The sequence below is a fragment of the Xyrauchen texanus genome, chromosome 9, assembly GCF_025860055.1.
Source record: "Xyrauchen texanus isolate HMW12.3.18 chromosome 9, RBS_HiC_50CHRs, whole genome shotgun sequence".
Lineage (NCBI taxonomy): Eukaryota > Metazoa > Chordata > Actinopteri > Cypriniformes > Catostomidae > Xyrauchen > Xyrauchen texanus.
Genome location: NC_068284.1, coordinates 11,410,610 through 11,437,947, shown reverse-complemented (window position 1 = coordinate 11,437,947; position 27,338 = coordinate 11,410,610). Strand labels below are relative to the sequence as shown.

The 27,338-nt window shown below is 36.6% G+C and overlaps 3 protein-coding genes across 8 annotated transcripts; 1 reads left to right on the top strand and 2 right to left on the bottom strand.

Moving 5' to 3' along the window:
* Positions 1–120: 120 nt before the first annotated feature.
* On the top strand, positions 121–10,011 carry LOC127649392 (uncharacterized protein C1orf21 homolog). 2 transcript variants are annotated; one of them, XM_052134463.1, is made up of 6 exons: positions 121–265; positions 5,372–5,510; positions 8,470–8,555; positions 8,648–8,712; positions 8,812–8,872; positions 9,875–10,011. In XM_052134463.1, the coding sequence occupies exons 2-6, from the start codon at positions 5,420–5,422 to the stop codon at positions 9,911–9,913; spliced, it is 342 nt and encodes a 113-aa protein (XP_051990423.1). In that variant the 5' UTR covers positions 121–265; positions 5,372–5,419; the 3' UTR covers positions 9,914–10,011. The 2 variants fall into 2 exon arrangements, with proteins under 2 accessions (XP_051990423.1, XP_051990422.1); XM_052134462.1 differs by lacking the exon at positions 121–265 and adding an exon at positions 1,067–1,143.
* A 2,333-nt stretch (positions 10,012–12,344) lies between these two features.
* tsen15 (TSEN15 tRNA splicing endonuclease subunit) lies at positions 12,345–18,690 on the bottom strand. Of its 3 annotated transcripts, none has more exons than XM_052134460.1 (5): positions 18,504–18,690; positions 14,553–14,625; positions 14,386–14,467; positions 14,172–14,307; positions 12,345–12,521 (listed from the first exon to the last, which is right to left on the bottom strand). In XM_052134460.1, the coding sequence occupies exons 2-5, from the start codon at positions 14,607–14,609 to the stop codon at positions 12,353–12,355; spliced, it is 444 nt and encodes a 147-aa protein (XP_051990420.1). In that variant the 5' UTR covers positions 14,610–14,625; positions 18,504–18,690; the 3' UTR covers positions 12,345–12,352. The 3 variants fall into 3 exon arrangements, with proteins under 3 accessions (XP_051990420.1, XP_051990421.1, XP_051990419.1); XM_052134461.1 differs by having other exon boundaries at positions 14,553–14,622; XM_052134459.1 differs by lacking the exon at positions 18,504–18,690 and adding an exon at positions 18,352–18,432.
* Positions 18,691–18,949: 259 nt separating this feature from the next.
* Positions 18,950–26,432, bottom strand: LOC127649489 (acyl-CoA-binding domain-containing protein 5-B-like). 3 transcript variants are annotated; one of them, XM_052134599.1, is made up of 13 exons: positions 26,402–26,432; positions 26,022–26,117; positions 25,174–25,294; positions 24,876–24,948; positions 24,649–24,772; positions 24,127–24,246; positions 23,117–23,308; positions 22,651–22,745; positions 21,803–22,001; positions 21,123–21,283; positions 20,415–20,462; positions 20,212–20,321; positions 18,950–20,074 (listed from the first exon to the last, which is right to left on the bottom strand). In XM_052134599.1, exons 2-13 carry the CDS (start codon positions 26,092–26,094, stop codon positions 20,071–20,073), a joined length of 1,320 nt encoding a protein of 439 aa, XP_051990559.1. In that variant the 5' UTR covers positions 26,095–26,117; positions 26,402–26,432; the 3' UTR covers positions 18,950–20,070. The 3 variants fall into 3 exon arrangements, with proteins under 3 accessions (XP_051990559.1, XP_051990562.1, XP_051990560.1); XM_052134602.1 differs by lacking the exon at positions 26,402–26,432 and adding an exon at positions 26,274–26,390; XM_052134600.1 differs by lacking the exon at positions 26,402–26,432 and having other exon boundaries at positions 26,022–26,216.
* Positions 26,433–27,338: the final 906 nt, after the last annotated feature.

Sequence of the window (27,338 nt, the reverse complement as noted above, 5' to 3'; positions counted from 1 at the left end):
GAACATATGTCAAATGAGCATTAAAATCTGACAACAACTGTATCATAATCTTTTGCCTAATTAGCTCAGGTCACGCAAAAACAAATTAAAACATTTTAGGCTGGTTCAGGTAATGCGAGTTGACTGACAGGCAATGTCTGTATCTTAAATTGGCTCTTTTACCTGCAAGGCGGACTTGGTTTTCAGGCGTTCAAATTTGTCTCATTTATTTTAACAGAAGTGGACTGTCTCGGTTAAACTTTCTCTTCTGCAAGTCAAGAACATGGTAAGGCAAGTTTTGTTTGTATTACATGAGTGCATTACGGTTTGAACAGGCTGTATGAGCACAATGTCATATTTTAATATTTAGTTTTTGTATTTTTACATACATAAAAACAAATAACTTCGGGAGAAACTGAACGTCAACTGAACTATTTCTCGTTGCTTTATGTTGAATTGCATACATTGCATGGGCGGTCTTTGTTGTTTCAATGATTCTTTTCATCGATTATTCGAGTCTGTGGGCTGATTAAGTTTTGAGTTTGTATGTTTTATTTATTACCTATTTTATTTTTGGTGGGTCTTAGGACAAAGCAGTATTTGTTTTATTTTCAGAAAAACGAGATAAACGATATACAATTATTTAAATGAAATTATTTACATAAAAAGGGCATTATAGTATTTTAAATTATGTATTAGTACCTCACAAAACAATCATTTAAAAAATAAGTGCAGACTTAAGATAATATAGTTTATTTTGTTTTCAAAATCAATAAATAGCCTGTAGGTTTTTAGTTATTTCCGTTGACTTTTGATTTAGTAAAATCATAAAAACCAAACATGAAAACCACAATAAAAATTTACAGGCAAATGTTCAGTAGCTCATAATTATTTTAATCTTCCAAAATATTTCCATAAACAGTCCGAAAATGTATAGTGCCAATTCATTTTGGAGCATCACAGAAAGAGCATTTAGTCTCGAATTAAACCTTTTTTAATATGTTTGGAGTTTGGTTCATAAAAATCAATGCAATGGTCTGTGAGCTGATAGCGCGCTTCTGTCTGTCACCTCGATGATTCGATGCATCGATTATTCTCGTCTGTGAGCGCCTTTTCTGCTGCTGTTCACGTACAGCACGATTAACCTTTGCATCTGCACTGAAGGTAAGATTGGTTCCTTTAAGTCATTTATTATGCTCTTACCTGGTCCGTGCATCATTCTGTGATTACAACTTAAAGATATGAAGTGAAATATGCCTTTGTGTCACCACCTTTGTTTTTGTTTTTCATGTAGTGGTGGTCAGCATTCCCAAAAAAAAACATCACATTAACAAACGAAGATGTTTTGGTTGGAAACACATTCATATCAGTTTGTGCGTGTAGGTGATTATACAGTAGATATAGTTCAGTGGGGACAACCAGTTTGTGTGGTTGTCCCCACTGAAAACCTCAACCGTGGACATTCTGTGGTGAATATTTATATCACTATTTGCTTGCAGGTCATTATCGTTGCTGTATGTTTCTTGCACAAATGCATTACACTGTTTATTAATCATCACAGCTTATCTTTCTATTATAAGAGCAGTTGTCGCTTGTTTTTGAGCGCAGTGATTTGTATATTAACGGTTCTATCCAACCTCTGAGAGCGATTAGTTCAGCCTCATTGGATTGGCTGGCACTGCATGCAGCTCATTTGATGCCACACACGGGCTCTTTATGCGCGAGCCTACAGCTGCTGCATGTGGGCTCTGATTGGATGATGCTTTTGTTCAAGAAATTACATTTAGGTTTCAAAGACAAATTGCTTTGGTAAAACTGTTCACGATTAATAAAAAGTTGTTTTATTCATGTAAATTAGCTTGTGTATGTAATGTAGATCCATTAAATTTATAGTGGTCCCCCAAAAAGTAATATACTTAAAATATATGAATGACATTTTATTAGATAACAAAAATATCAAAACAAGTGATATTCAATTTTAAGAGAGATAGCTCAGTTTTCAAGTAAAAACATTTTACAAAGATAATTTTGTGTTTTAAAACTATAGTAAGGCCTATAAAACTTGATTCCATCTTGGAATAAAAACTATATGTAATTCTGACTTATTTCACAACTGTGACTTATTCTCTCGTAATTGTGAGTTTATATCTCACTATTCAAAGATAAACAAGCAAAATTCTGAGATACAAATTTGTAATTCTTTGCAAGTACAGTGCATTCAGAAAGTATCCAGACCCCTTCCTTTTTTTCTTGCCAAGACGCTTTAAATTATATTTTTTTCACATCAATCTACACTCTGTACTCCATAATGACTAAACAAAAAACTGATTTTTGTTAACTTTGCAAATGTGTTAAAAATAAAAAAAAAAATGAAATATCACATTGACATAAGTATTCAGACCCTTTGCTATGGTACTTGAAACTTAGCTCAGGTGAATCCCATTTCTCTGAATCATCTTTGAGATATTTCTACACTTTGATTGGAGTCCACCTGTGGCAAATTCAACTGATTGGACATGATTTGGAAATGCACACACCTGCCTATATAAGGTCTCACAGCTGAAAATGCATATCAGAGCAAAAACCAAGTTCATTTCAGAGACAGGACTGTGTCGAGGCACAGATCTGGGGAAGGCTACAGATACATTTTGGCTGCATTGAAGGTTCCCAAGAGCACAGTAACCTCCATAATTCTTACATTTATGAAGTTTGGAAGAACCAGGACTCTTCCTCAAACTGAGCAATCTGGGGAGAATGGCCTTGGTAAGAGAGGTGACCAAGAACCCAATGGTCTCTCTGGTTGAGTGCCATCAAAAACTCTCAATTCTGAGATGCAACTCACGCAATTCTGAAATGCAAACTTCCAATTCTGAGATACAATTTTAATATTAACTCGCAAAATTCCGAGATGCAACCCGCAAAATTCTGAAATACAAACTCCGTATGAACTCGCAAAATTCCGAGATGCAAACTTGCGCAATTCCAAGATACAAACTCAATATGAACTTGCAAAATTCTGAGATGCAAACTCGAAAAATTGGCAATTCTAAGAAATACATTTGCACAATTGCGACTTTATATCTTAAATTGAGATATAAAGTCAGAATTACCTTTTTTTTTAAATTACCTTGTTCAAAATTAAGACAAAAAGTATGTGAGAATAAGAATCAGCTTTATTGCCAAGGAATTTGTCTTGGTGACCGAAGCTGCAGTGCACAAACAATACAGCAAGATAATAATTTATATAAAATTTTTATAAACATAACAAGTAAATAGAAAATAAAGTATATATAGAAATACACAATACTATAATACTTCAATACTATGATATATATATATATATATATATATATATATATATATATATATATATATATATATATATATATATATATATCTATATATATATATCAATGTACAATACACAAATACAAATCTGTTATATACAGAAGCAAGGGAATGTAATTGCAGAAGAGGTATGGTATGTTGGATAAATATAAATAGACTAAGCTTTGTATTGCATATTAATTATTTGCTCAATGGGGCAGTTCTAAATGTTCATGAGATGGATAGCCTGAGGGGAAAAACTGTTCTTGTGCCTGATAGTTCTGCTGCTCCGTGCTCTCTGTGGTGCCTGCCAGAAGGCAATAGTTCAAAAAGGTAGTGGGCAGGGTGAGTGGGGTCCAGAGTTATTTTTCCAGCCTTTTTCCTCACTCTGGAAATGTACAGTTCTTGAAAGGAGGGCAGGGGCAATCAATAATCTTCTCAGCACTCTGAACTATTCTTTGTAGTCTTCTGATATCTGATTTCATAGCTGAACAGTTTCTGAACTGCAGAGGACAGACTCAATGACTGCTGAGTAGAACTGCATTAGCAGCGCCTAAGGCAGGTTGAACTTTCTCAGCTGGCGAAGGAAGTACAACCTCAGCAGGGCCTTTTTCACATTGGGGTAAATATGGTTCTCCCACTTCAGTTCCTGTGAGATGGCAGTGCCCAGGAACCAGAATGACTCCACTGCTGACTCAGTACTGTTTAGAATGGTGAGGGGGGTTAATGTTGGGGTGTTCCTCCTAAAGTCCACAATCATCTCCACTGTTTTGAGCGTGTTCAGCTCCAGGTTGTTTTGACTACACCAGACAGCCAGCCGTTCAACCTCACTTCTGTATACAGACTCATCGTCATCTCGGATGAGGCCAATGACAGTGGTGTTGTCTGCCAACTTTAGGAGTTTGACAGAGGGGTCCCTGGTGGTGCAGTCATTTGTATACAGGGAGAAACATAGTGGGGAGAGAACACATCCCTCGGGGGGCAACAGTGCTGATGGTACATGTGCTGGAAGTGAATTTCCCATCTCACTAGCTGCTGCCTGTCCATCAGAAAGCTGGTAATCCATAGACAGATAGAGGTGGGAACAGGGAGTTGGTTTAACTTAGTCCGGAGAATATCTGGGATGATTGTGTTGAAAGCTGAACTGAAATCCACAAAAAGGATCCTTGCGTATGTCCCCGGTCTGTCCAGATGTTGCAGGACATGATGCAGTCCCATGTTGACTGCATCATCCACAGACCTGTTTGCTCAATAAGCAAATTAAAGGGGATCTAGAAAGGGTTCAGTGATGTCCTTCAGGTGGGCCAAAGAAACCCCAAATCACAGGACTTAATGACTACAGACCTGTCGCTCTGACATCTGTAGTCATTAAGTCCTGTGATTTGGGGTTTCTTTGGGACAGGAATGATGATTCAGCGTTTGAAGCAGCATGGGACCATCACAATGAACTTCAATAGAGAACTTGTCCATATGATTAATCTGCTTGGACATCGGTGTGAACTTGAGGAGAACTGACTTCATACATTCGCTAAAAATCACCTGACACCAGACAAACTTTTTACTCCAAGTCAGTCTCATGGATACAGTTAGGGCTCAAATTTGCATTTTTGAAGAGGGGGGAACCCTAACAACCTTAATGGACAGTCCCACCCCAATTTAACCCCTGACTAAAGTTAATCTCAGCTTTGTATTTATGCATTGAATCTTAAACTCTTTGTCTGGCTCCTCTTCTCTTGCCAGCATGTCATTTTCAGTCTGACTTAAGATCAGACTTCACTATTGCACAGAAACTAACCAGAAGTCACTGATCAGCATCTGCAACTGAGATCAGCGTCCTATTAACTCAAATTCATATCAGCTGCACAACCAGGATACACAAATGTGACACCCAGATAGGAAATTTAAGTTCAGCGTATGCCATACAGATAAACTATTTCCTTTAACGGCCAAAATAGTCTGTTTTATGTAGAATGATTCATTAGGGCATTTAATACTTTTGGCTGTATATCAATTCAAATTCATACTTTTATTTGCCTGATTGTATTGTTTGTGTTGCTGTGGTCAGGTGCTGTAGAGAGTGCCATGCAGGAAGGAGAGGAGAGGGAGTGAGGCGATGGGCTGCACCTCAGCCAAGCAGTTCTCATCTGTACCCAGTGATGAGGAAGGCCGGGGAAAGGCCTTCTGCAATGGAGATGCCTTCTCTGGTCAGTATCCCAGCTGTTCTTCTACATATCTTCAGATCAAATGCTTTAGCATTCTTTTAGGTAGTTGATATTACATTACAAACAGTGGTATGCCAAACCTCAACTTTATTAATACCCTCAAAATTATTTTAAGGGTCATTCCGTGTCAACTCAACTAGAGTTCCCCAGCTCAAAATGTAGTTTACACTAATTTTTTTTAACGGGGGAAAGATAAACATAAAATATACACCGATCAGCCACGACATTTAAACCACCTGCCTAATATTGTGTAGGTCTCCCTCATGCCGCCAAAACACCGCCACTCACCACAATTGTACTGAGCGTTTACCTGAGTTACCATAGACTTTGCCATTTTGAACCAGTCTGGCCATTCTCTGTTGACCTCTCTCATCAACAGGGCAACTCTGTCCACAGAACTGACGCTCACTGGATGTTTTTTGTTTTGGCACCATTCAGAGTGAATTCTGGAAAATCCCAGGAGATCAGCAGTTACAGAAGTACTCAAACCAGCCTGCCTAGCACCAACAATCATCCATGCGATTCTCTAATCAGCCAATCATATGGCAGTAGTGCAATGCATAAAATCATTCAGATATGGGACAGGAGCTACAGTTAATGTTCACATCAACCATCAGAATGGGGAAAAAATGTGAGCTCAGTGATTTGGACAGTGGCATGATTGTTGGTGCCAGATGGGCTGGTTTGAGTATTTCTGTAACTGCTGATCTCCTGGGATTATTGGACCACTTGAGATGGACTGACCCTATAACTTTTTCACTATTAATTTCCAAAAGTGTGTAAAATGATGAAGTCTAGTAGATATTTAGCTGGTTGATATTCTCAAATCTTTAGTTAAACAGAACCGTCTACTGAAGCGTTTATTTCTCGTTTTTCTATGTTAACAAAGTTTGCACAGTAGCTTTTTCTGTTGCCGTACTACTACTACAGATTCAAGCTTCATAATTAGGGCTGGGATAAACGATTATTTTTTAAACGATTAATCTAATGATTCATTATTATTTTTTTCAGTCCGATTCGATTTGGATTCGAAAAGTTGAGACTTTTGAAAGAAATTTGAAATTTGAAAAGTTGAGACTTTATTAAATGTTACCTGCTTGGTCCTGTCTGTCAGCGCGTTGTCAGTGTCCTCTATGCATTTTCCACGACGTTCATTCATAGCTATAAGCGCATTATTAATAGCTATAAGCGAAAACTTTAGGTGTCGACAACGTATTATAGCCTACTCCAACATCGAGTGCAAAGTGGGGAGTTGAAAAAAAAACTTACGGTGCTCTGTCATCTGCGGCTGCTCCCGGGAGCGCCTCTTCAGATGCTGGTGCATTGCCGTGGTGCTAGAATGGAAGGCCATCTCCATTTTGCAAAGACGACATATCACAGAATTGTTTCCTTTTAAATTAAAGAATTCCCATACTTTAGAGGAACGAGTGCATGCCGCCTTGCACTTCTGATAGTCTGAGGAGCCACTCGTGTTGCTACTAATCGCCGGCGCTGCCATCTTTGTTTTGGATCCGACGAATCGATGCGCATATTTTGTCCCAGCCCTATTCATAATGCTGCCGGTATCACATTGTTTTTTATTAAATAAAATTGTATGTACATACCTAAAACTTATGCAGTGTAGAGGAATACAGTTATACCCATTAGATAGACTAGTATGAACAATAAAGTGTCACAAACGTCTCGTAAGCTGTGATAAAGAGGAAGATCACACATGGGTTAAATTCTTAAAAAAAATTAATTATATCAGAAACCAAAAAGAACACGTCTGAATGGGGAAGTGAGTAAAGACTGGGAGAAAGTCACTTAAATGCCATGCAGCATTACAGGCAAAGGTGTGTCCCATCAATATTAACAAGCCAAATGACTCCATTCACTGACATTCACTGACAATCTGTAAGAGTTCAGATACAAAGAAAACAAAAAATAATGCAGCCCAAAAAGGGTTGTAACAAAGACCTGGAGTCAAAGTTGACTTCCAATCAGTTTACTAAAGACAAAGTTCGCCACATTCCCAAAAGAAATAGAGAGAAACAGAAAATTAGTTGAGAATCTAACCTCAGGTTGGCTGCCAATATGGGTCAGAGGTGAGTCAAATCGAGAGGGCTCATTTACTTTAAGATATCCTTGGCATCCCTTTCTCCTGACTTTGTCATATGACTCCCAAAAAGTTAGGCTGAGATATAACTTTGTTACGAATGCTAAGAGAATATTTTTAAATATGTGTACATTAGTGACCAAAAACGTAAACGTAAGAAAACTGTTGCTTGGATTAATCATAAAAGGATTGATGAATTAATTACAACTCATGCATATTTGTTCACTGGGAGACGGGCTAAATGAGCAAGCACTGTTACTGCATTACTGACATGGGTCAGAAACTCAGTCACCCCTCAGAGTTCAAATGAGACGCTCATAAGACCAAGCCAAGGTATAGTACAGATACAACCAACAAAGAACTCCACCTAAGGGGCTGTTCACTCCAAACGTATCAGTCTTTTTCTGTGTAAACATGCGTTTGACATTTTGCACTGCTTCTATTTTAGCCTATGAATCAATCAATCAGTCAATCATTGTCAGTGCTTGGCATACATCCAAAATTCTAATGCTCATTTTAGCATTCAGATGTGCGTTTTAATCTTAAATTCAACAAACATTCCAATTTTGAATTTTATTTTGACAGAAATAGTATGTATCATCTAGAGATGATTGAGAACCCAAGTTGAACAATTGTTTTGGTCACATAATTATTTTTTTTTAGTTTATTTCCTATTAGTGTGAGGAATAAATAACCATTTAGCAGATGCTTTTATCTGAAGTGACTTGCAGTAGTTATCACAAGGATGATCACCCCTGGAGAAACGTGGCTTTAAGTACTTTTGGTCACTTTTGGTGAGGCTTGAACCAGCAACCTTAAGTAACGTAGTTTACTCTGTTGTAGATGAGTACAAACTGAAAGGAGTTGAGAAGGTGAAGTACATGCATGGAGAAGAGGAGCGCATGAACACACGCAACCAAGAGAACTTGGTAAAGACTGAGACACACTCATTGTGTAATGCATATTTAGATAATTTTCTATGTACATTCAGAACATACATTTTTCTATGTATGCATTTCAGGAAAAGAGCACAATTTTGCACAAGGGCAGGCATAAAGATGCCACCGGAAATAGTAATAAGATAAGGTGAGTGCATGTATTGGTTTCTCCTCTTGAGTACTAAGAATTATGTAAGGAAATTATGAGAAGATGATTAATGTTTACTAAGTCTTGAATGTCCTCCAGCATCCACTCTTCAGAGAGCCAGCAGGAGTTCTTTAGGATGCTAGATGAGAAGATTGAAAAGGTGTGTGAAGTGCATTTGGGATGAGAACCGAAAGTTCTTTCAGTTCTTTAGAGGCAGCGTATGAACAAATTTCAACATATTTGAATGTATGTTTGAACAAAACTGTACATGTATGTTTAAGTACACATATGAACAGCCAGTCTGTAATTACACCATCTCATATGCTTTAAGTGAAAATAATACAGTAAAGGCTAGGGTATACTTTGTTTATCCATATCCATGGTCAAGCATTTATAAGTATGCACTTCAGGCTGCGTGCCAATATAGACAAGTTAAGTGCATGCACACTACAACTGCTTTGTGATACTCTTTTAGTACAGCCAATGGCAGGCACATGTGCTGATGTCTGCGTGTCTAGAAAAAACTCAATTACAAAATGTGCGCCCTCCTTGCCCCCAAGTGGGACGTTCACACTGAACAAATTTTTGCATCTGTCCGCAATGTTTTTCCAGTTTTACGATGTAAAAATGCGCTATACATACATCTTTGTTGTGCATATAACTGTTTGTTTGTTTTTTCAGCATTGCGCACAGGAGGGCTATGTTTTCTTTTTTTGTCGTGACACTGGAATTCATTCACTACCAAATAGCGGTCCTGGAAACACTATTTTAGTATTATAGCCTCGAGGTTCAGCGTGTTGTGCATTCTGAGATGTACACTCTGTACAACTCCTCACTACAATTGTACAGAGTGGTTATCTTAGTCTTACCGACTCGAGTAATTTTTTCAGGAATCGGACTACTCTGGACACACTTTAGATTTAGTAGTGTGATAGCGCCGCCACTGAAATGTGCTACCGAAAACACTATCAGAGTATTTTAGGATGGTTTTCCTACATTTGGGAACCCTTATGGGAACCAAAAGTAATGAAGATCATATGGATCTGATATAAAAAAATAAAAATAATTGGAACCATTCTGAGAACTGGTTCTTGGTTCCCAACCCTTCTGTTTAATCATTCCTGTTTGCAGAGGTTCCTTTAACTAATTTTCACTTTTACAGGGACCGGACTACTGCTCGGAGTATGAGGACATGACATAGCATGCCAAGACATTAACTTGGGCCAACAGCATGTAATCCTGCCCCAATGTTCCTTAAGACTTCTTCCTATGCCCCCTCACCCAGCAAATGCTAATTATTAAGAGCATAGGCTTAATAACGGGGTTGAAAGTCACCCTCAGTTTACATACTACACAATTCTCCCAGATGTCTTACAGGTCAGTATTTGAGACTCTTGAGGACTAGTATTTATAAGGTGGGTGGGCATGGATAGGGCATGTTTAAGGGAAATGGGATTTGGCCCAAGTTCGGAATGGAAAAGCCATTTTCAGACAGTTTCTCAATCCCTTGCCTTACACTACCCATAAGCCTTCTACTCATACTACAAATAACAGAGAGAGCCATGCACAAGATCTTTGATTTTGCCCTCCCTTTGACATGGATTTTTCGAGATGGAGATCTTTTGTACCGTCAGGAAAGTGGTGAACACAAAGCAGGGATGATATCTCCTCTCTGGGATTCACACTAAGGGGGAATTACCTGCCAAGAGACTTGGTAATGTAGGTCATGCTGTTAAAACATGAAAGTGTATGGACAGTGACACAAGACCATTTCTAGCATTCCAGTATGTGTTTTTTTTTCTTTTCTTTTTACTATGTGAGCACACACAAATGTATTGTCTTTTTTATCTTTTCTTTTGAGTTATGTGTTGCAATCCTCAGGACAGTGAAGCTGTATGTATCATCACTAGATTTGTTGTTGGATGACCACAGTACAGTTCCTTTAGTGCTGGTCTTGAGGTTTAAATGGAAAGTTCAACCAAAATAAAAAATTCTTTCATCATTTACTTTGAACACAATTGAAGAGATTCAGTGACTGTTCAGTCTCAGTAACCATTAACAGGGTAAGAAAGATCAGTCTCGCACATTCTGCATAACATCTTTTTTGTTATTTAAGAAAGTAAGTCATACATGTTTGGAACATCCATTGAGGAAATGATGAAAGAACATTCATTTTTGGATGAACTATCCCTTTAAATTCGATTGAATGATGGAAATAGATCAAGCATCTAGCAGAGTCGTGTTTAGGGACAACAGTTGTAGTATTTTAAGGTCATATAGTTATCAGATACTCATTTTGTTTTATAAAACAGGTTGATATTACAAGTTAGCTTGACATTTACATTCAGTGTTCTTCTAAATAGAGTTGAAGACCAGTGGAAGTTTAAAAACCAGCCTTCCAAATGTTTTACATAGATAAGTTTTATTACCAGGAAGTGCTCCTTTCTTTTACAATTATGACAATAATGATAAACATACCATAGTTTTAAGCACACTTTTTATTTTCTCTATATTAAGTTGGGCCAGATGATATTTCCAAAAATACAGGACAAATCAATTCATATTAACCATTTAAAAGGATCGTTGATAAAATATGTCATTCATTTACCCTCATGGCATCTAAGATGTGTGACATTCTTCTGCTGAACACAAAGATTTTAGAAGAATATTTCCATACAATGCAAGTGAGAGGTGACCCGAAAGCACAAAGGAAGCATAAAATTAATCCATCAGACTCCAGTGGTTTAATCCATATCTTCTGAAACTATCTAGTTGGTTTTGTGTAAAAACGCACAGTGAAAATTGAGTAATGTTTTCAGTCTATCTTGCCGTTGCAGTCTCTAGGCACAATCATGATTTCAAGCTCAATTACACTTCCTTGTGCTTGACGCATGTGTAGAAAACTAGATGTACTTGAGCCCGAAATCATGATTGCCAAGGAGACTGCTGATGTCAAGACTTATAGTGAAGAAATTTTTTCTGTTCTTACCCAAAATAAATTTGGTTCCCTTCAGAGGACATTGATTAAACCGCTGGCATCTGATGGGTTACTTTTATGTTGCCTTTATGTGCTTTCTGTCCACCAGTCACTTACATTGTATGGACCTACAGAGCGGAGATATTCTTAAAATCTTCATTTGATTTCAGTAGAAGATAGAAAGTCATACACATCTGGGATGGCATGAGGGTTAATAAATGAGAGAATTTTCATTTTTGGGTGAACTATCCCTTTAACTAAAGATCTCTTAAGCAAAGGCATCTTGTTCCTAAAGAAATTATTAGCTTTGTATTGACTATGTGAATGCGAGACATTATTTTCTATTTGCCAATATTTTGTTTATGGTTTGTTTCTCTGCACTGTTTTTACACAACTGATATTTCAAGTATTTGTTTGAGTAAAGAGGAGCAGCTGATTGGTGTAGTCTGTTTGATACTGTAAATATATCTGCCTTGTGATTTACTGCTACAGGATAATTGTAGGATAAAGTCCATACCCCCATTTATCAGCTCAGCATTATACAAATAAATATGATCCATGCTCAAGCTGATCTTACGGATTCAGTCACTCATCTGCACTTAAACTGTTTTTTTTAATAGCAACTGGCTGTATATTTGTTTAAGCTAGATCTGGATGTCCGTTTCACGTCTGCAACCTCCGCTTGCGATGCTGTCGACGGCCTTGGTCTTTGATGTCCACTGGGGGGTCAGGGGTCAGAAAACCATCACACAGCCTCTGGTACACCAGACTGGAGTCAGACGCCACTGAACACAACAGCATCGGAGCACCTCTGTCCAATATACATCTCAACCTGAAAGATGTCAAATGACATCACAGCGACTTGTTAGGCACTTCTAAACATAAGGCTCTTGACTGTATCCAACAATAAAAAATATAAAATGTCATAAAGTTGACAATCTGTTGAATTGATATTTAATGGAGTGGTTTATTTCTGAACTTAAATTTCATTAACCAAAATGTTATGCACAACCCTGTAACTACATAATTTTCTCCAATGACACTACGAACCAACAGTTTGGTCCCAAATGTGCTAGCGCTTATTGAGTGATAGCTAAATCTGCAACTCCGTAGTGTCCATGGGTGTCTTTCTGTCTTTGGAAAGAGGGGGCAAATTCAATAAATCTCATGAAAGTTGTAGAATGGTTAACATCGCTAACAGAACCTTTCATGCTAATTGTTACAAAAACAAAACAACACCAGAAAAGGGGGTTTAAATATCTAATCAGACATGTCCCAAATTTAGATTTTTATGTGTAAAAAGTTGACAGAAAGAGTTTCAAAAAACCTAAAGCAGGTATTGGACCGCATGCCATCTTTAGTCAGGTCACAAAACACAAAAGGCCATTCATGAAACGTTTGAAGATACTGTATATGAGTAAATTGGAAGTAATTGCATATCAAATGGACCTTCACAAAAACTTTCATCCGAATTCACAAATGCTGCATACACCCCAGATAAACATGTTAGTGAATTCCAAACATTTGTAAAGAGGGGAATGTGCACGTTCATTCACAATTTTCATAATCAACGCCCATGAAAACACCATATAAGGAAGGCACCAGACTCTCTAGTAAATGATGTTAACATCTTTGCTGAACAGTAATGAAATAGTTTTTATGAATGAATTATTACTGATTATTGTCAGTGTCACTAAATGTTGTTGATGTCATCGGAGGCTCATTTGTGAACAGTCCAAATTCAATAAAAATTGCTTGACATGAAGCTTCAGAGTAAAAAAAAATTCTGTTAATACAAGCAGGAAGATGTTAATCACCATTATCCATATCTGGTTCTGTTCTTTTACCAAAACGCTGTAAACAAAAAAAAATCTCTTCTAAACTGTTATTTTAGCTCATTCAATAATTAGTTAACTTTGTTATTACTTATTTTATTTAACTTCTATCAAAATATAGTCAGTTTGTCTAAAAGAACACAAAAGGTTCGGATGTCTTACGCATGATTTACAAGTGGTCAGGAGCAAGTGTACATTTTTTTTTTACAAATGAACAATTTGAAAATACGAAAATGAATGAATCTGAGAATTTATGTCAGAAAGTCTTTACGAATGATTTATACAAAAAAAAATTCTGCTTGTGTTTCCTGAATGAGGCAAATTAAGGATTTTCAGATATTTTTACAGGAAAACAATACAAAATGTATAATGTAGTGGGATATATACTTCCTAATATTTTGTATTTTAAATGCGTAATTCCGTATTCCATTTCTCCCAAACCCTGATTATCAGACTTGACTTTCAAAGAGGTCTCTGCGACTGACAAATAGCAAATTGTTGTTTGATATTATGTTTACTAATTTTTGGCGAAATTGTAAAAGCTAGGCCTACTTAGTACACTTAAAATTATATTTCTCAAAGCATCCAGTAAGTAATCAGATTACCAGATTACATTCCATTATAAACTGTGAGACTGTGTGTCCTACTCTCTGTGTTTGATGGATCTGTGTGAAGGCAGAGGGTAGATCATCTGGACTGTGTCTCCCTCTTTCTCTCGAGCCTCCAGAAGAACTGCTTGTAACTCTGGACAGGAAACTCCGGCCACACCTGACCAGCCGCGCACTGCCGGAGAAGGAGAATTTGAGCTGTTTGTTACCAATATTGTTGACAACAATATTAGGAATACTGATACTTCCTCACCTTCTGTCAGGTCCATGTACACCAGGAAGGCAGCGTGTACTTGAGCACTGTCACCTACATTAAAACGCATCAGGTCTTGGTACTAAAGAGGACATCAAATTAAAGACTTTATGGTCCAGATAATCATTGTATCAGTTTAATTTGACAGGCATGTGTCTCGCTCTTACCACAACGTGTTGCTGGATCCAGTTCGGAGGATCTGCTCGACTCGCTTCGTCCATCATAATATTCCTTCTCCTGCTGTTTTCCATTAAACGTATTTCAATTAATCAATACAATTTAATAAACAGTGTTTATAAACTTAACTCGTGCTCATGAAATCCGTCGGCACTCTGAATCTGCATTATACTTATTAATTACTCCCTTATGAATATTAATTACGCAATTTTGGCGATGCTCTGCACGTTTTCTGGAGCGTCCAATCATCTAGCCAATTTAATATTCATGAAGAAAGAGAAGTCCTTTCATTCGCTAGCTGACTTATATTTACATATCAACGTCTGCCTTACAACAAATTCGTGAGCTGTGCTAACGTCAAGTAACCTCATTAATATACATGAGTTCATAGCAGAGCGCCTTCTCGTTTTTTGGCGGTTGGCAGGCAAAGCAGCTTTAGGTGCATTACCGCCACCAACTGAACTGGAGTGTGGAACAGCGATGCGGAAGGACAACTCTTACTTCATATATGTATATACACACAAAAATTATATTCTCGAATACAAACTTGTTGCTTTCATATACCTCAAAACTTCTTCGATCATATCCGATATTCCTTATTTTTTCGCTAAAATACTTTTTAATAACATGCCTTGGATTCCCTTTGCCTGCTATTTTGATTGTGATTCTTGTCTTTCATTGCTGTAGGCTGTGCAATGTAGAATAACATGTCCAACTGTCTCTACTTCATCACAGTGACTGCATAACCCATTATGGTGCTTTTTTATTTTATACTAATTTCCATTTAATCCAGTGTGACCTATGCATATTCTTCTATTATTGATCCTTCTCTTCTTCTTAATAAAGCTGTAGATCCTCCCACATTTTCCCCTATCTTATATAAGTGTCTCCCCTTTTTTTTCTCCATCTCTAAGTTTCTGCCAAATATTATTTGCAGATTTACGAATAAGTGCCTTGGCTTCCGATTTGCTCGTGAATTATGAGTTCGACATTATTACATTTTAATGAGTTTTTTGCTAGTTTGTCCACAATCTCATTTCCTTCTACTCCTACATGTGCAGGAAACCAAAGAAAACGAATGATGTTTCCTTGATTATGCAGTGTATACACGAGTTGTAAAATTGTATATTGTCTTATGTCTTGTCTACAGTCAGAATGTGCAAATTCTCTGTCAAGTCCTTAATTTCTTTGATATGTTTTTGTAGATATGCACCAATGCAGGGCATAGGAAATATCTATGGTGGAACTACAAGTAATGGCACACTTTGACTATATTTTCTTTGATCGAGACCCATTGATTGGGTGGTTCTATTTCCTGTCCATCCTAAGCTCTTGATGCTGCCTTGAGTGTGTTCCCAGCACTAATCAAACACAGATTTTCTGGGATGCACATCATTGTGTCCTTTTAATGATACCCAATAAGCCATTGATAGTTGTCGATTCCTCACTGTCAGTGGCATTTCACCCAACTCAACTTGCAGGGCATTTACAGGAGATGTACTAAAACCTCCACAACTTATTCTAAGAGCCTGCGTCTGCACCACATCTATTTTCTTCAGTAGTGAATCACTTGCTGTACCATATGCCATGCAACCATAATCAATTGATTATCTTATAAGCACACAAAAAAATGTCTTGAGTGAATTGCAGCTTACTTCCCATTCACATCCTTCCAGTCATCTCATACCATATAGTACTCTTTTACACATTGCAAAGAGTTTTCCAATATGTGCGGTAAAGGTCAACTGTTTGTCTAGCCACACTCCCAAAAAATGTCACCACCTGCTCAAGTGGATGACCATATCATGTGAGTTTTACTGCTGTATTTTTCTTTTCTGAAAAACACATAATTTGGGTTTAAGCTGTTGACAGACGAAATCCCCATTACACTGCCCACTCCTCAACCTGGTGTATCGCTAACTGGACCTTTTTTGCAGTGTACAAGATATTTCGCCCTCTCTTCCACACTGCCCAATCAGCATACAGCGATTGTCCCATACTCCATTCAACCTGCTTAAAGATATCATTGATCATTATGTTAAATAAAAGAGGGCGGCATACACTTCCTTGGGGTGTTCCATTTTCAATTGGATAGCTGTTAGAATACAATGTTCCCACCCTGACCTGTATTGTTCGGTTCTACAAAAAATCCATCACCCAATTATATTCTCTACCACCAACACCCAATTAATTTAATTTAATCAGCCCCTCTTTCCATAACATGTCTTAAGCTTTCTCCACATCAAAGAATACAGCTACAACAGATTCTTACTTGAGCCCTTCATACATCTGATTCCAGGCAAAGCACCGGGTTCATTGTGGTTTGACCTTGCCAAAAACCACATTGATATGGAGAAAAAAAGGTTACTGATTTCAATAAAATCCATTAGTCTGTCAGTTATCATTCTTTCCATAAGCTTACATATATTTGAAGTAGCTAGTGGCTTCAGAATGGTCTTTAATATGTTTTTTAATAGGAATGACCATTTAATGTTTCCAGCTAAAGGGAAGTACACCTGTTATCCACACTGTTGTACAATTCCAGTATAACTTTACATGTCTCATCAGACATGGTGTTCAATCATGCTGTAACATATCTCATCATCCCCTGGGGATGTTTTCTTTGCTCCAGCAATAGCGCTTTTAAGTTCAAATAATGAGAATGGAACATCCGTAGAGCTTTCCATTGATATTTTACAGAAAGCTCTACGGATGTTCCATTCTCATTATTTGAACTTAAAAGCGCTATTGCTGGAGCAAAGAAAACATCCCCAGGGGATGATGAGATATGTTACAGCAATTATTTATATTATCAAGCAGGTTCTTGCCTCTTCCTTTCCATTGACATCTGTAGAGCTTTCTGTAAAATATCAATGGAAAGGAGGAGGCAAGAACCTGCTTGATAATATAAATAATAGTTTATTATATGCATTATTTCTAGCTTTAATTGCTTCTCCACATTCATTATTCCACCATGGGACTGCTTTCTGATTCTTTGACTTGGATACCTTCCCAATTATCTCTGTTGCTGTAGTGTATACTATGTATAATAGTACATGTTCTTGAGTTATACTCTTCTACTTCAGCACCTAATCCACTTAATTTAACTAATCTGTTACTACATCCTATTTTTAACTTCTTCCACTCTACATCCCTTAATTTCCCATCTAGGTATATGATCTTCTGCTATTTGTACCTCTATTCCAATTGTGCAACATACAGGATAGTGATCAATGCCTATTGTGGACTCCTTCAAAACTTATATCTTTAGAGATTAAGGCAGAGATAACAATTTCCACGGAGTCCGAGTTTTTACCATAGTAGAGAGCGTAACCGCAAAGATGGTTTAGCAGAGACGAGCCACTCCTATTCAAATGTATGGGGAAAAATTGGAACGCCCAAAGGAAATAACAAGGAAGTCCTGCCTTACAGTTAGAAGAGACAATCACCTTTTAGATAACGCGCGAACGCATTAGCTATACAAGCCCCCCCCCCAACCTCTGTCCATAATTTATGATACTAGCGTTGTCAGATTTTACTCCTAATTTGGGATGTTCTTTGATCATAATGTTGACCAACCGTTTATGAGATTTCGGCCTTTTCCCTATTCAAGTAAATAGCAGCTGCACTGGCATGACTGGAAAAAGCCTCCCGAGAGCGTTCAAAAGATCTCCGACAGTGGACTGACTTGACAGACACTGGTAATGGTCAACTAGCGTTTTACGACAGTTAGTCACCGTTTGCGGATACCATAAACATGTATGGGGAGAGCCATAAACTGACACCTACCTGTCGCAAAATTGTCCGTGACGTCCCTTATAAAATAGCAATTTTATCGTAGTAAACTCCATACATATTTCACTCCAAACAGTTATTTTATGTAAAACATGTTTTTAAAAAAAAAAAAAAAAAATGAATTAAGTGATTAAATGTTTCCTCACAAAAGCAGTTTATTCAGCGTCGGGAAGCATCTCCTCCACAGACATCCATTCTAACAGAACGGTCTCTTGTCTCATCGCCTGTGCACCGCCCTTTGCGTTAATCTAGTCTATGCTAACCTTGTAGGGTCCCTGTGATAGTCCCCCTTCAAACGGGCTCTGTTCTATCCGTCCTAAGTAGTCTGCGACATTGTTATTGTCCTTCATTTAAAGCGTTCCGTGCGGAAAACGCCACAGTTTTCAATGCGCCCACACTGAACGAACCACTTTAACGACCCCCAAAACAAACTCTGGCATTTCTATTATGAGGCTGTACATTTATACTCTAATAACCATATTTGATTACTATTTCATCAAAAATAGGTTTGAGAACCTCTTGGTGCCACCAAAAGGCAGTGCATGTCTGTAAAACACATTAAATAGGCCACAACAAAATACAAAAATCCATACAAATTCTTTATTCACCTTACAAAAGCACTACCTGCTTGACCATACAGTTGATTGAACATTGACTATAACGTCAATACTGCGTTTCATTCAAATCGGACGAGAGATATTCCACTTGTTATCTCTGATCTCCAACTAAATGCATTCCATTGCCAGATGCTCGGAAGATGACATTTAGGAAACAAACTGTAACACTCCAGTAAACTTATCAGGTGTTTGACAGTCACCATAGATGTCTCCAAGCAACCCAAATGATTAACACTAGCATTTGTATTGCAGGTGTAGGATTATCAAAAGATAGTATCATTTACCAAGTTTTGAACACCTGCTACTCTGATAAAAACAAGCTTTAATATCATGTAATGTAGGAAATTTGACTCATTTATCTATATTATTTAATAAAAGTGAGTGTTTATCACTTATTTTGCACATCTTCCTGGGTGCCGACATGATTGTGTGACGTCACACACCAGCATCTCAGAGAACCGCACGACTTTCCGAGTTGGAAATCCGACTTTAGGAAGTTGGAAACTCAGACTTTCAGAGTTGAATGGAACGCAGCATATCATAAATACTTAAATTTACTGTATCTTATAAAAACAGATACGACTCAGCCTACAACACAGATACAATGGTCCACATATATATGTCAGATTTCAAGTTGCATTTCTCTTTGGTACAGTTGTTATTTTATAAATGCACATTTTTGAAAGCACAATTGTGTTTTCCATTTGTAAAGCTGTAACATTTGGGGTTCCTTGATCCAAGTAATTTGGTTCCCACCCAGGTTTTAAAGTCAAAAGACTTCAGTTTTGACTGCACAACTGTCCTGAATTCAAAATGCAGGAATAAATGTAAAAATGCACATTGTTGTACAAAAGTATCTTTCACATGAACACAGACTGAATTACATTTAAATGACTGTAAACTACCTGCACTCAATGTAAATTGTGGAAAAAAGCATTACACAAAAAAACCTGTGAATATCATATATATTGAGATTAATCATATTTATTGATGCCCTGAGACTTTAAATCTTAATATGACCATTTGAAAATCCTTAGGAGTCATTCAGATGATACATGAATCTCCACTTGATTCACTTGACTGGATTTTACTATCATCATCTAAAAGCAAAACAAAGATGCACAGTGTTGTACTCAGCATTAACTATATTAGCAGATGTATCACCATGACTATAAAAAAGCAAGTACTTTTACTGTATATAGTTCATAAGCACATATTCCTAAGCACAAATGCTTACCTCTTCCTCTTCTGTAAGTAAACCTGCACAAGCCAGTGCACAGCAAAAGGCCACATAACAGCCAGCACCACAGAGTATGGGGACATGTCTAATGGCCACCAGGGTAACCTCTAAAGAACAAAAAATATACATGTATTTACTTTTACTTGCTTTTAATATAAAGTCCATAGCAGTCCATAATTTTGAACTTCATATAAGCAGACCTTTCTTGGTGATTTTGAGTGCCAGGTATCTAGAGGAATGATTTCAACCTGAAACAAAATAAATAAATAAATAAATAAAGATTAAATTAATGACAGATGTCCAGATAAGATAAGACTTCCTTGGCATTATATATGATATAGGACCTCTGATCAAAACAAAAACGTATACAGTATATCTAGCTTATAACTGTCCTAAGATCCACTTAGGGTCTTAAAGGGATAGTTCACCCAAAAATAAAAATTCTCTCATCATTTACTCACCCTGATGCCATCCCAGATGTGTGTGACTTTCTTTCATCTGCTGAACACAATTTCTTATTTCTTATTCTTACAAATATTGATTTGTTTCTCACCCATGCCTATCATATCATAGATTTAACCACTGGAGTCTTATGGATTACTTTTATTCTGCGTTTATGTGCTTTTTAGAGCTTCAAAGTTCTGGCCACCATTCACTTGCATTATATAGACCTACAGAGCTGAAATATTATTCTAAAAATCGTCCTAAAAGTCATACACATCTGGGATGGCATGAGAGTGAGCAAATGATGAGAGAATTTTCATTTTTGGGTGAACTATAGTATATTAATAGCGGAATAAAAATGTATTTCATTTTTTGTTTTACACTATAAATTGTTAAGCATCATAATACCACTTTATTTTTTGAATATGAAGATGTGGCCTGAATTACAGTGCTATGTGCCTTACTTGTGATGCTTTGAGAACTTCCAGTGCGGCCAGTCTTTGCAGTACATCCTGCATATTGTCCTGTAACTGTGACAGGGTCATGGCGATCTGGGTGTTCAATGCCTTTTTGTCCTTGATTCCTTTTGTCACCCAGTGTTTGCCGTCTCCTTGGCAACTGTGCTCTGATAAAATATCATATTCAGTTCTTGAGTTAGTTCTCAATAACTGACAGCCTCAGAGGACATGAAATGAAAATCATCAATTTATGGCGTTACAATAGTTATCTCTACTGCCCTCATTGTAATATAAGTCAACTCAAAAAAGATGCGTTGCTAGATGTTTGCTAGGGTATTATATTAAAGGCTAAGTCTCTATAATATTCTGAACCCTAGATAAGTCTTAAGTCCCTTCTTCAATGTAAGTATATGGGATTTTATTAACTCGTTTTGTCATTCACCAGGTGAAGATGGCAAGTCAGATTGCTTTAAAAAGTAATAGTTCACAACTCCTCAACAAACCGTACATGCAGAGGGTTGGGGTTACTGGTTTGATGTTGCCTTAGCACCACTAACTAATTCTAAACAAAATAATTTTCTAGCAAAAGCAAGTTTATACAAATGCTGGCAGAAAATAGGTCATCACATTATTGCTTGTTGATGTCATAGTGTTCAAGATTATTCAAACACTGACTCAAGCCCCACCTCGTCTTCTTCTGCATGGTGAGATTTGGTCATATTGGACCGTTCCAAATGCCGGTGGGTGGGGGAATGGGGGTGTAACTCCCTGTGGTTTTCCATCCTGACTCCCACACTGTGGCTTTCTGTTTCTCCCTTGTTGCTCCTGCATCTTGGCTCCAACCACACTCATTACTGCCAAATGCACCCTCGGAACGTCTGAACCCTGGAGAGAGCATTACATACACTCATTTTTAATGCTCTGACATGACAGGACAAACAAATGCATTTCTTCCTTAACAACTCTCCTTTTTTTCTCTCTGGGAAATGTCATACGTGTACACTTGCCATCAATGAGATGTGACTTAACTATGGATATTTCATGTCATACTTTGTGTTTTGCCATGAATCAACACTTCCAAAGTTCTGGTGATGTAAGATGCAACAGTCTTGAATGGTTTCATCCCAACTTATAAACCACATTCAAGGGTTTGTCTGAATATTTTTAAAACTTTAGGTCAATAACTATAGGTTCTCTTTGAGCCTATGAAAGCATTAAAGACCCTATAAAATCAAAACTGAAGATTGTGTTGTGCTATTAGTCCATGCCTGTTAGCTTTGGCACCATCTGTATACAGTAAAATTGTTTTCTTAAAAGTAGACATAATAAACTTTCAGCCAATTTAAAATGTACAGTCTATCTCTTTTTAGAAAACTGACAAAAATATGAATGGCTCATCTTGCACTCATGGGCAAATCCCAATAAAAATACTGTAGCATGACAACAAAACTGTCAAAAATAGTAAAAGAAAGAAAGCTTGTCAGGCAATTTAATGGGTTTGTGAAAAGTATTGAGAAACCAATAGAGACTGTACCTTCTCTTGCATTGCAGTCTGTTCCTTCGAGTCACTGTACATCTCATCATCCAAGCCATCTATGTGATGTTTGCCTTTTGTGATAATGTTGTCATCTGTATGGAGTATGATGTCATCAAAGCAAAGTTTTCATATATCCAGTTTATAATAGACACTTTGATCAATTTATCTGTCCTCTGGTTTCAAAACCTGAATCTGAACGCAAAACCAAATCTTGATATCCAGTTTCAGTCAAACTACTGTTACTGTAGTGTGACTAAAACAATGCAACATCTAACTCAGTTAAAATGGACAAAAAAAGAAACCCAAAAGAAGTCCATCTTTGAAACCCAAGTTGAGAACGCTCCGTCATAAATCATTTCTGAGCTTTAAGTCAGGATCAGCATTCATCTTATCTTCACTGATATTACACATAGAAGACTAAAATGTAAACCTAAGTCAGAGATGTAATTTAGAAATACAGTACCACTGGGGTAGTTGTTGGATGGGCAGAACTCTGGAGGCTCTGTGCTGGGCTCTCGGCTGTATACCAGTTCCTCCTCTTCATCCTCAGAGTTCAAAGAGCTGTGAGTGTCATTGGTCGAGGAAGACGTGCTGTTCTTCTCACTTCCATTAAACACAGTTGAACCTCCTCTCCCTGCTGCCAGAGTGCTCAAGTCTACAGAATAGAATTGAATATGACAAAACAGAAGAACAGAATAAAACATGACAGAATAAAACAGTACATGACATAGAATAAAATAGAATAGAAAAAAATATGGCAGAACAGAACAACAGAACGGAATAAGACAGAACAGAATAGAACAACAGAAAAAAAAACATAACAGGACAGAACAGCAGAACAGAATAGCATATGATAGAATTGAACAGAACATGGAATGATAGAATAGAATTAAATGGAATAGAACAGAAAAGCTATGACAGAACAGAACAAAAGAACAGAATATGAAAGGATATAATAGAATAACAGAAAAGAATATGACAAGACAAAGCAGAATATGACAGAATAGAATAGAAAAAAGAACAAAACACAATTGGTCAGAAAAGAATGACAGAACAGGATAAAAACAGAACAGAATATAACAGAGTAGGATAGAATAGAACAGAATAAAACAACAGAATAATATGTTATAGAATAGAATGGAATAAAATAGAATAGAATTGAAAAATAGAACAGAACATGACAAGACAGAACATAATTTGATAGAATAGAATAGAACAGAACAAAATATAACAGAGTATGACAGCATAGAACAGAATAGAACAGCATAACAAAACAGAATAGAATAGAAAAATAGAACAAAATATGTCAGAACAGAATTTGCCAGAATAGAATAGAATAGAACAAAATATAACAGGATGGAACAGAACAACAGAACAGAATATTAAAGAATAGAATAGAATATGACAGAACATAATAATAGAACAGAATATGACAGAACAGAATATATAAGAACATCATTGTTGTGTTTGTACCTTTGCTGTTCTCTTCCATCTCTATGTCATCTTCAATATTTTCATCAGAACTTTCACTTTCGTCCTTGTTGTCTTCATCAGTATCACCATAATTATCCTCTTCTTTACCCCTAGTACCACCTGTTTAATCATTCATCATAATATGTATAACATTTTTCATTAAGGGCTCAGACAACAGCATATTTCTTCCGATTTCTCGTGTGAACCTGCTGGCAGGAAGAGATTTTTTAAAGTTGATAAAGTTTTAATTATCTATTTATTAACACAAACCTATCTATTTGTTTCAGAAGACATTAATTGATTGACTGGAGCCATGTGGATTACTTTTATGCTGTCTAAATATGCCTTTTGGACCAACAAACAGCCAGCAGGGTGTTGGCACTTGTTTACTTGCATTGTATGGACACAAAGAGCTTAAAAAAACCTTACTTCAGTTCTGCTGGTAGAAGGGAAGTCTTAAAGGTAAGTAAATCATGAAACAATGATCATTTTTGGATGAACTAACCCTTTAAGGACTAATACCTGTGGATAACTGTGCCGGTCTTCTGGGCACATCTTCATCCTCATCCTCTACTATCTCATAAAATGGGTCAAGAGCATCCATTAATTCTTCCATCGTGTCTGTGACTGGGAGGGTCTCTATTATCTATGATAAACATTTGAAATGTTAATGATTTAATCACATCTTTGCTATTGATCCCACAATGTCCTTCATCTCTGTATTGTATTAAAAAAAAAAAAACACCTACCAGCTGTATTTCTTGAACATATTTCATCATGGCTTGATCCTTTGACATGTTTCCTAAGGCTTTCCATGCCTCCCTGCAAAGAACATTCATGACTCTTTAACACATAAAGAACATTCTGCCATTACTAATGTGACTTTGGGCCATTTCAATTATATTCTTTAAACATTTACTAATAAAATATCATCATATCTGTTGAACAGAATAATAAAAGTAAAATGAAATCAAAATGTAGTCTCATACTCTTCTTCACAGTAGTCATGTCTGATAAATCATTGAAGAGCCAGTGGATATTATTTACCATTTAGCTTTACCAATAGGATCCCAGGAATTGGGTTTTAGGGTGTTACATGGCCCTGCTGTGGCTTGTTTGTAGTAACTGTAGAACAGTACTAGCATATCGTCTGAAATGTCATAAGAGCCTGTGTGGAATTAAGAAAGAATCATACAGTGTATTAATGAACCTACATAATATTTTCAATACATATGCCCTGCATATACACTGCCTGACCAAAACAAGTTGCTGTTTAGATGTAAATAATCAGATATTTAAGAGTCTATGATTGGATCATTATTGCAGTGATTAATATGTTTCAGCTGGCAACAACTCTTTTAACACTAACTGTTGCAGTGTGTATCTTCTCATTTCTTAAACAATCATGTCAGAAACGTATCCTGTGGTCATGGAAAAGATGTTACTGTGTTTCAGAAGGGGCAAATTATTGGCCAGCATCAAGCAAAGGAAACGACTAAGGAGATTGTGAAATCACTGGAATTGGGTTGAGAAATGTCCAACACATTATTAAAACCTGGAAGGATCCTGGTGAACCATCACAGGAGAAATGTGGTCAGAAAAAACCTTGAATGACTGTGATCGGAGATCACAGAGAGGTGAAGTAGTATCATAAAAAATCGACAATAGAATTCACGGCTCAGTTTAATAGTGAAAGTAAGACAGACTGCTTGACTGACTGACTGAAAGACAGATGGACGGACGGATGGATGGATGGATGGATGACAGACAGACGGACAGATAGATAGATAGATAGATAGATAGATAGATAGATAGATAGATAGATAGATAGATAGATAGATAGATAGATAGATAGATAGATAGACAATTGACATTTGTAATGCTGGAGGTATTACCATCTTCAGGTAAACTTCTGATCACTTTAACAGCAGCTTCAAATCTTCTCTGAATAGATTTAGGATCATCCATTGCCTTTCGTGTCAAGGACAAATCTATGATGTCACAAAATGCAATACATACAAATAAACGAGGATGAGAGACACATTCAAAATGTCATAATTTACAGATACGTTTAATGTAAACATATGTGATGCTGCACTACTTTGCTTAATTCGTAGAAAAAAAACAACATCAAAAGTTTAATGAACCTTTCTCGCCGAGTAAACACCATCTAAAATAATTCCCTTAATCCGGATTTAAATTAGCCGGAAATTGTAGGATATATGCAACTGAATAACGGAACAAAAAGCTTTAACAGTATTGCAGAAATCACCACCTGTGCTTCGTCCATCTGATGAAAATACTGCTCAACGCGTCAGGTATTAACTGCAACAGACGCGGTTTTGGGTCTTGTAGTTTCATATAAAGATCGACGACATTGCTTTGAAAGCAATGTAGCGTACCATTTGCCTACAATATCCACAATGCCTTGCTAAAGCATAGTTACTCTCGGGCTTTTGCTCACGCTGAGATTGTGTTCAAGGAGTTGTCCAGTAACGATTCTGCTGGAACGGGATGGATTGTTCAGTTTCTAAAAATTACAAAATTGATACATTTTTATAAATAGGCCCCTCAAAAACCCTCTTCATTTTAAAACAAAACTTTTTTGTGTGTGTGTGTCAAATATTTTTCACAACATGGACATTGTTTGTTATGTTTCTTAACAAAAAGGTCTTGACGTTTTTTAAACCGAACTGTCACTAAAATAACAATGTTCATAAGGCTTTTACATTCTGAGCAATAAATAACATATTATATTCTAACATAAAAAAATTATATTTTTGCTGCATAAGAAACACATTACAGAGATTATTCACACTTTATTACCATATTATTACTATACTATACTATTCAGACTTTTTTTTTATAAATAGGCATCTCAAAAAGCTTATTCATTTGAATACATTTTTAAGAACATGGACCTTTTTGTTAATTTATGTACAAAAATGTCATGAAGGGTTTTTTTAATTATGATTAATTATATTTAACTATAATAATAGGCTCTCACATTCTGAACAAAAACATAAATCAATAAATAATGTATTTTTTTTTTTGTTTGGTGCATAAGAAAAATATTACAGAGATTATTCATACATTATTATCATGTTATTACTATAATTAATCTGCTACTATACTATACTATTCTATACTATACTACTATTTAATTTCACATGATTTCTTTATTGTATTAACTAATATTATCATATCTAAAT

What these genes read in the sequence shown, in the direction of transcription:
- LOC127649392 (XM_052134463.1), top strand. Translation starts at nt 5,420, where the DNA reads ATGGGCTGCACCTCAGCCAAGCAGTTCTCATCTGTACCCAGTGATGAG. An exon ending in CACGCAACCAAGAGAACTTG is followed by an intron (nt 8,556 to 8,647) that starts GTAAAGACTGAG and finishes TATGCATTTCAG; the next exon opens with GAAAAGAGCACAATTTTGCA. An exon ending in TAGATGAGAAGATTGAAAAG is followed by an intron (nt 8,873 to 9,874) that starts GTGTGTGAAGTG and finishes TCACTTTTACAG; the next exon opens with GGACCGGACTACTGCTCGGA.
- tsen15 (XM_052134459.1), bottom strand. Translation starts at nt 18,413, where the DNA reads ATGGAGTTTACTACGATAAAATTGCTATTTTATAAGGGACGTCACGGA. An exon ending in GGATCCAGCAACACGTTGTG is followed by an intron (nt 14,468 to 14,552) that starts GTAAGAGCGAGA and finishes TGTCCTCTTTAG; the next exon opens with TACCAAGACCTGATGCGTTT. An exon ending in GTACATGGACCTGACAGAAG is followed by an intron (nt 14,308 to 14,385) that starts GTGAGGAAGTAT and finishes CTTCTCCGGCAG; the next exon opens with TGCGCGGCTGGTCAGGTGTG.
- LOC127649489 (XM_052134599.1), bottom strand. Translation starts at nt 26,094, where the DNA reads ATGGATGATCCTAAATCTATTCAGAGAAGATTTGAAGCTGCTGTTAAA. An exon ending in CCTATTGGTAAAGCTAAATG is followed by an intron (nt 24,949 to 25,173) that starts GTAAATAATATC and finishes TGTTCTTTGCAG; the next exon opens with GGAGGCATGGAAAGCCTTAG. An exon ending in ATGTTCAAGAAATACAGCTG is followed by an intron (nt 24,773 to 24,875) that starts GTAGGTGTTTTT and finishes TGTTTATCATAG; the next exon opens with ATAATAGAGACCCTCCCAGT.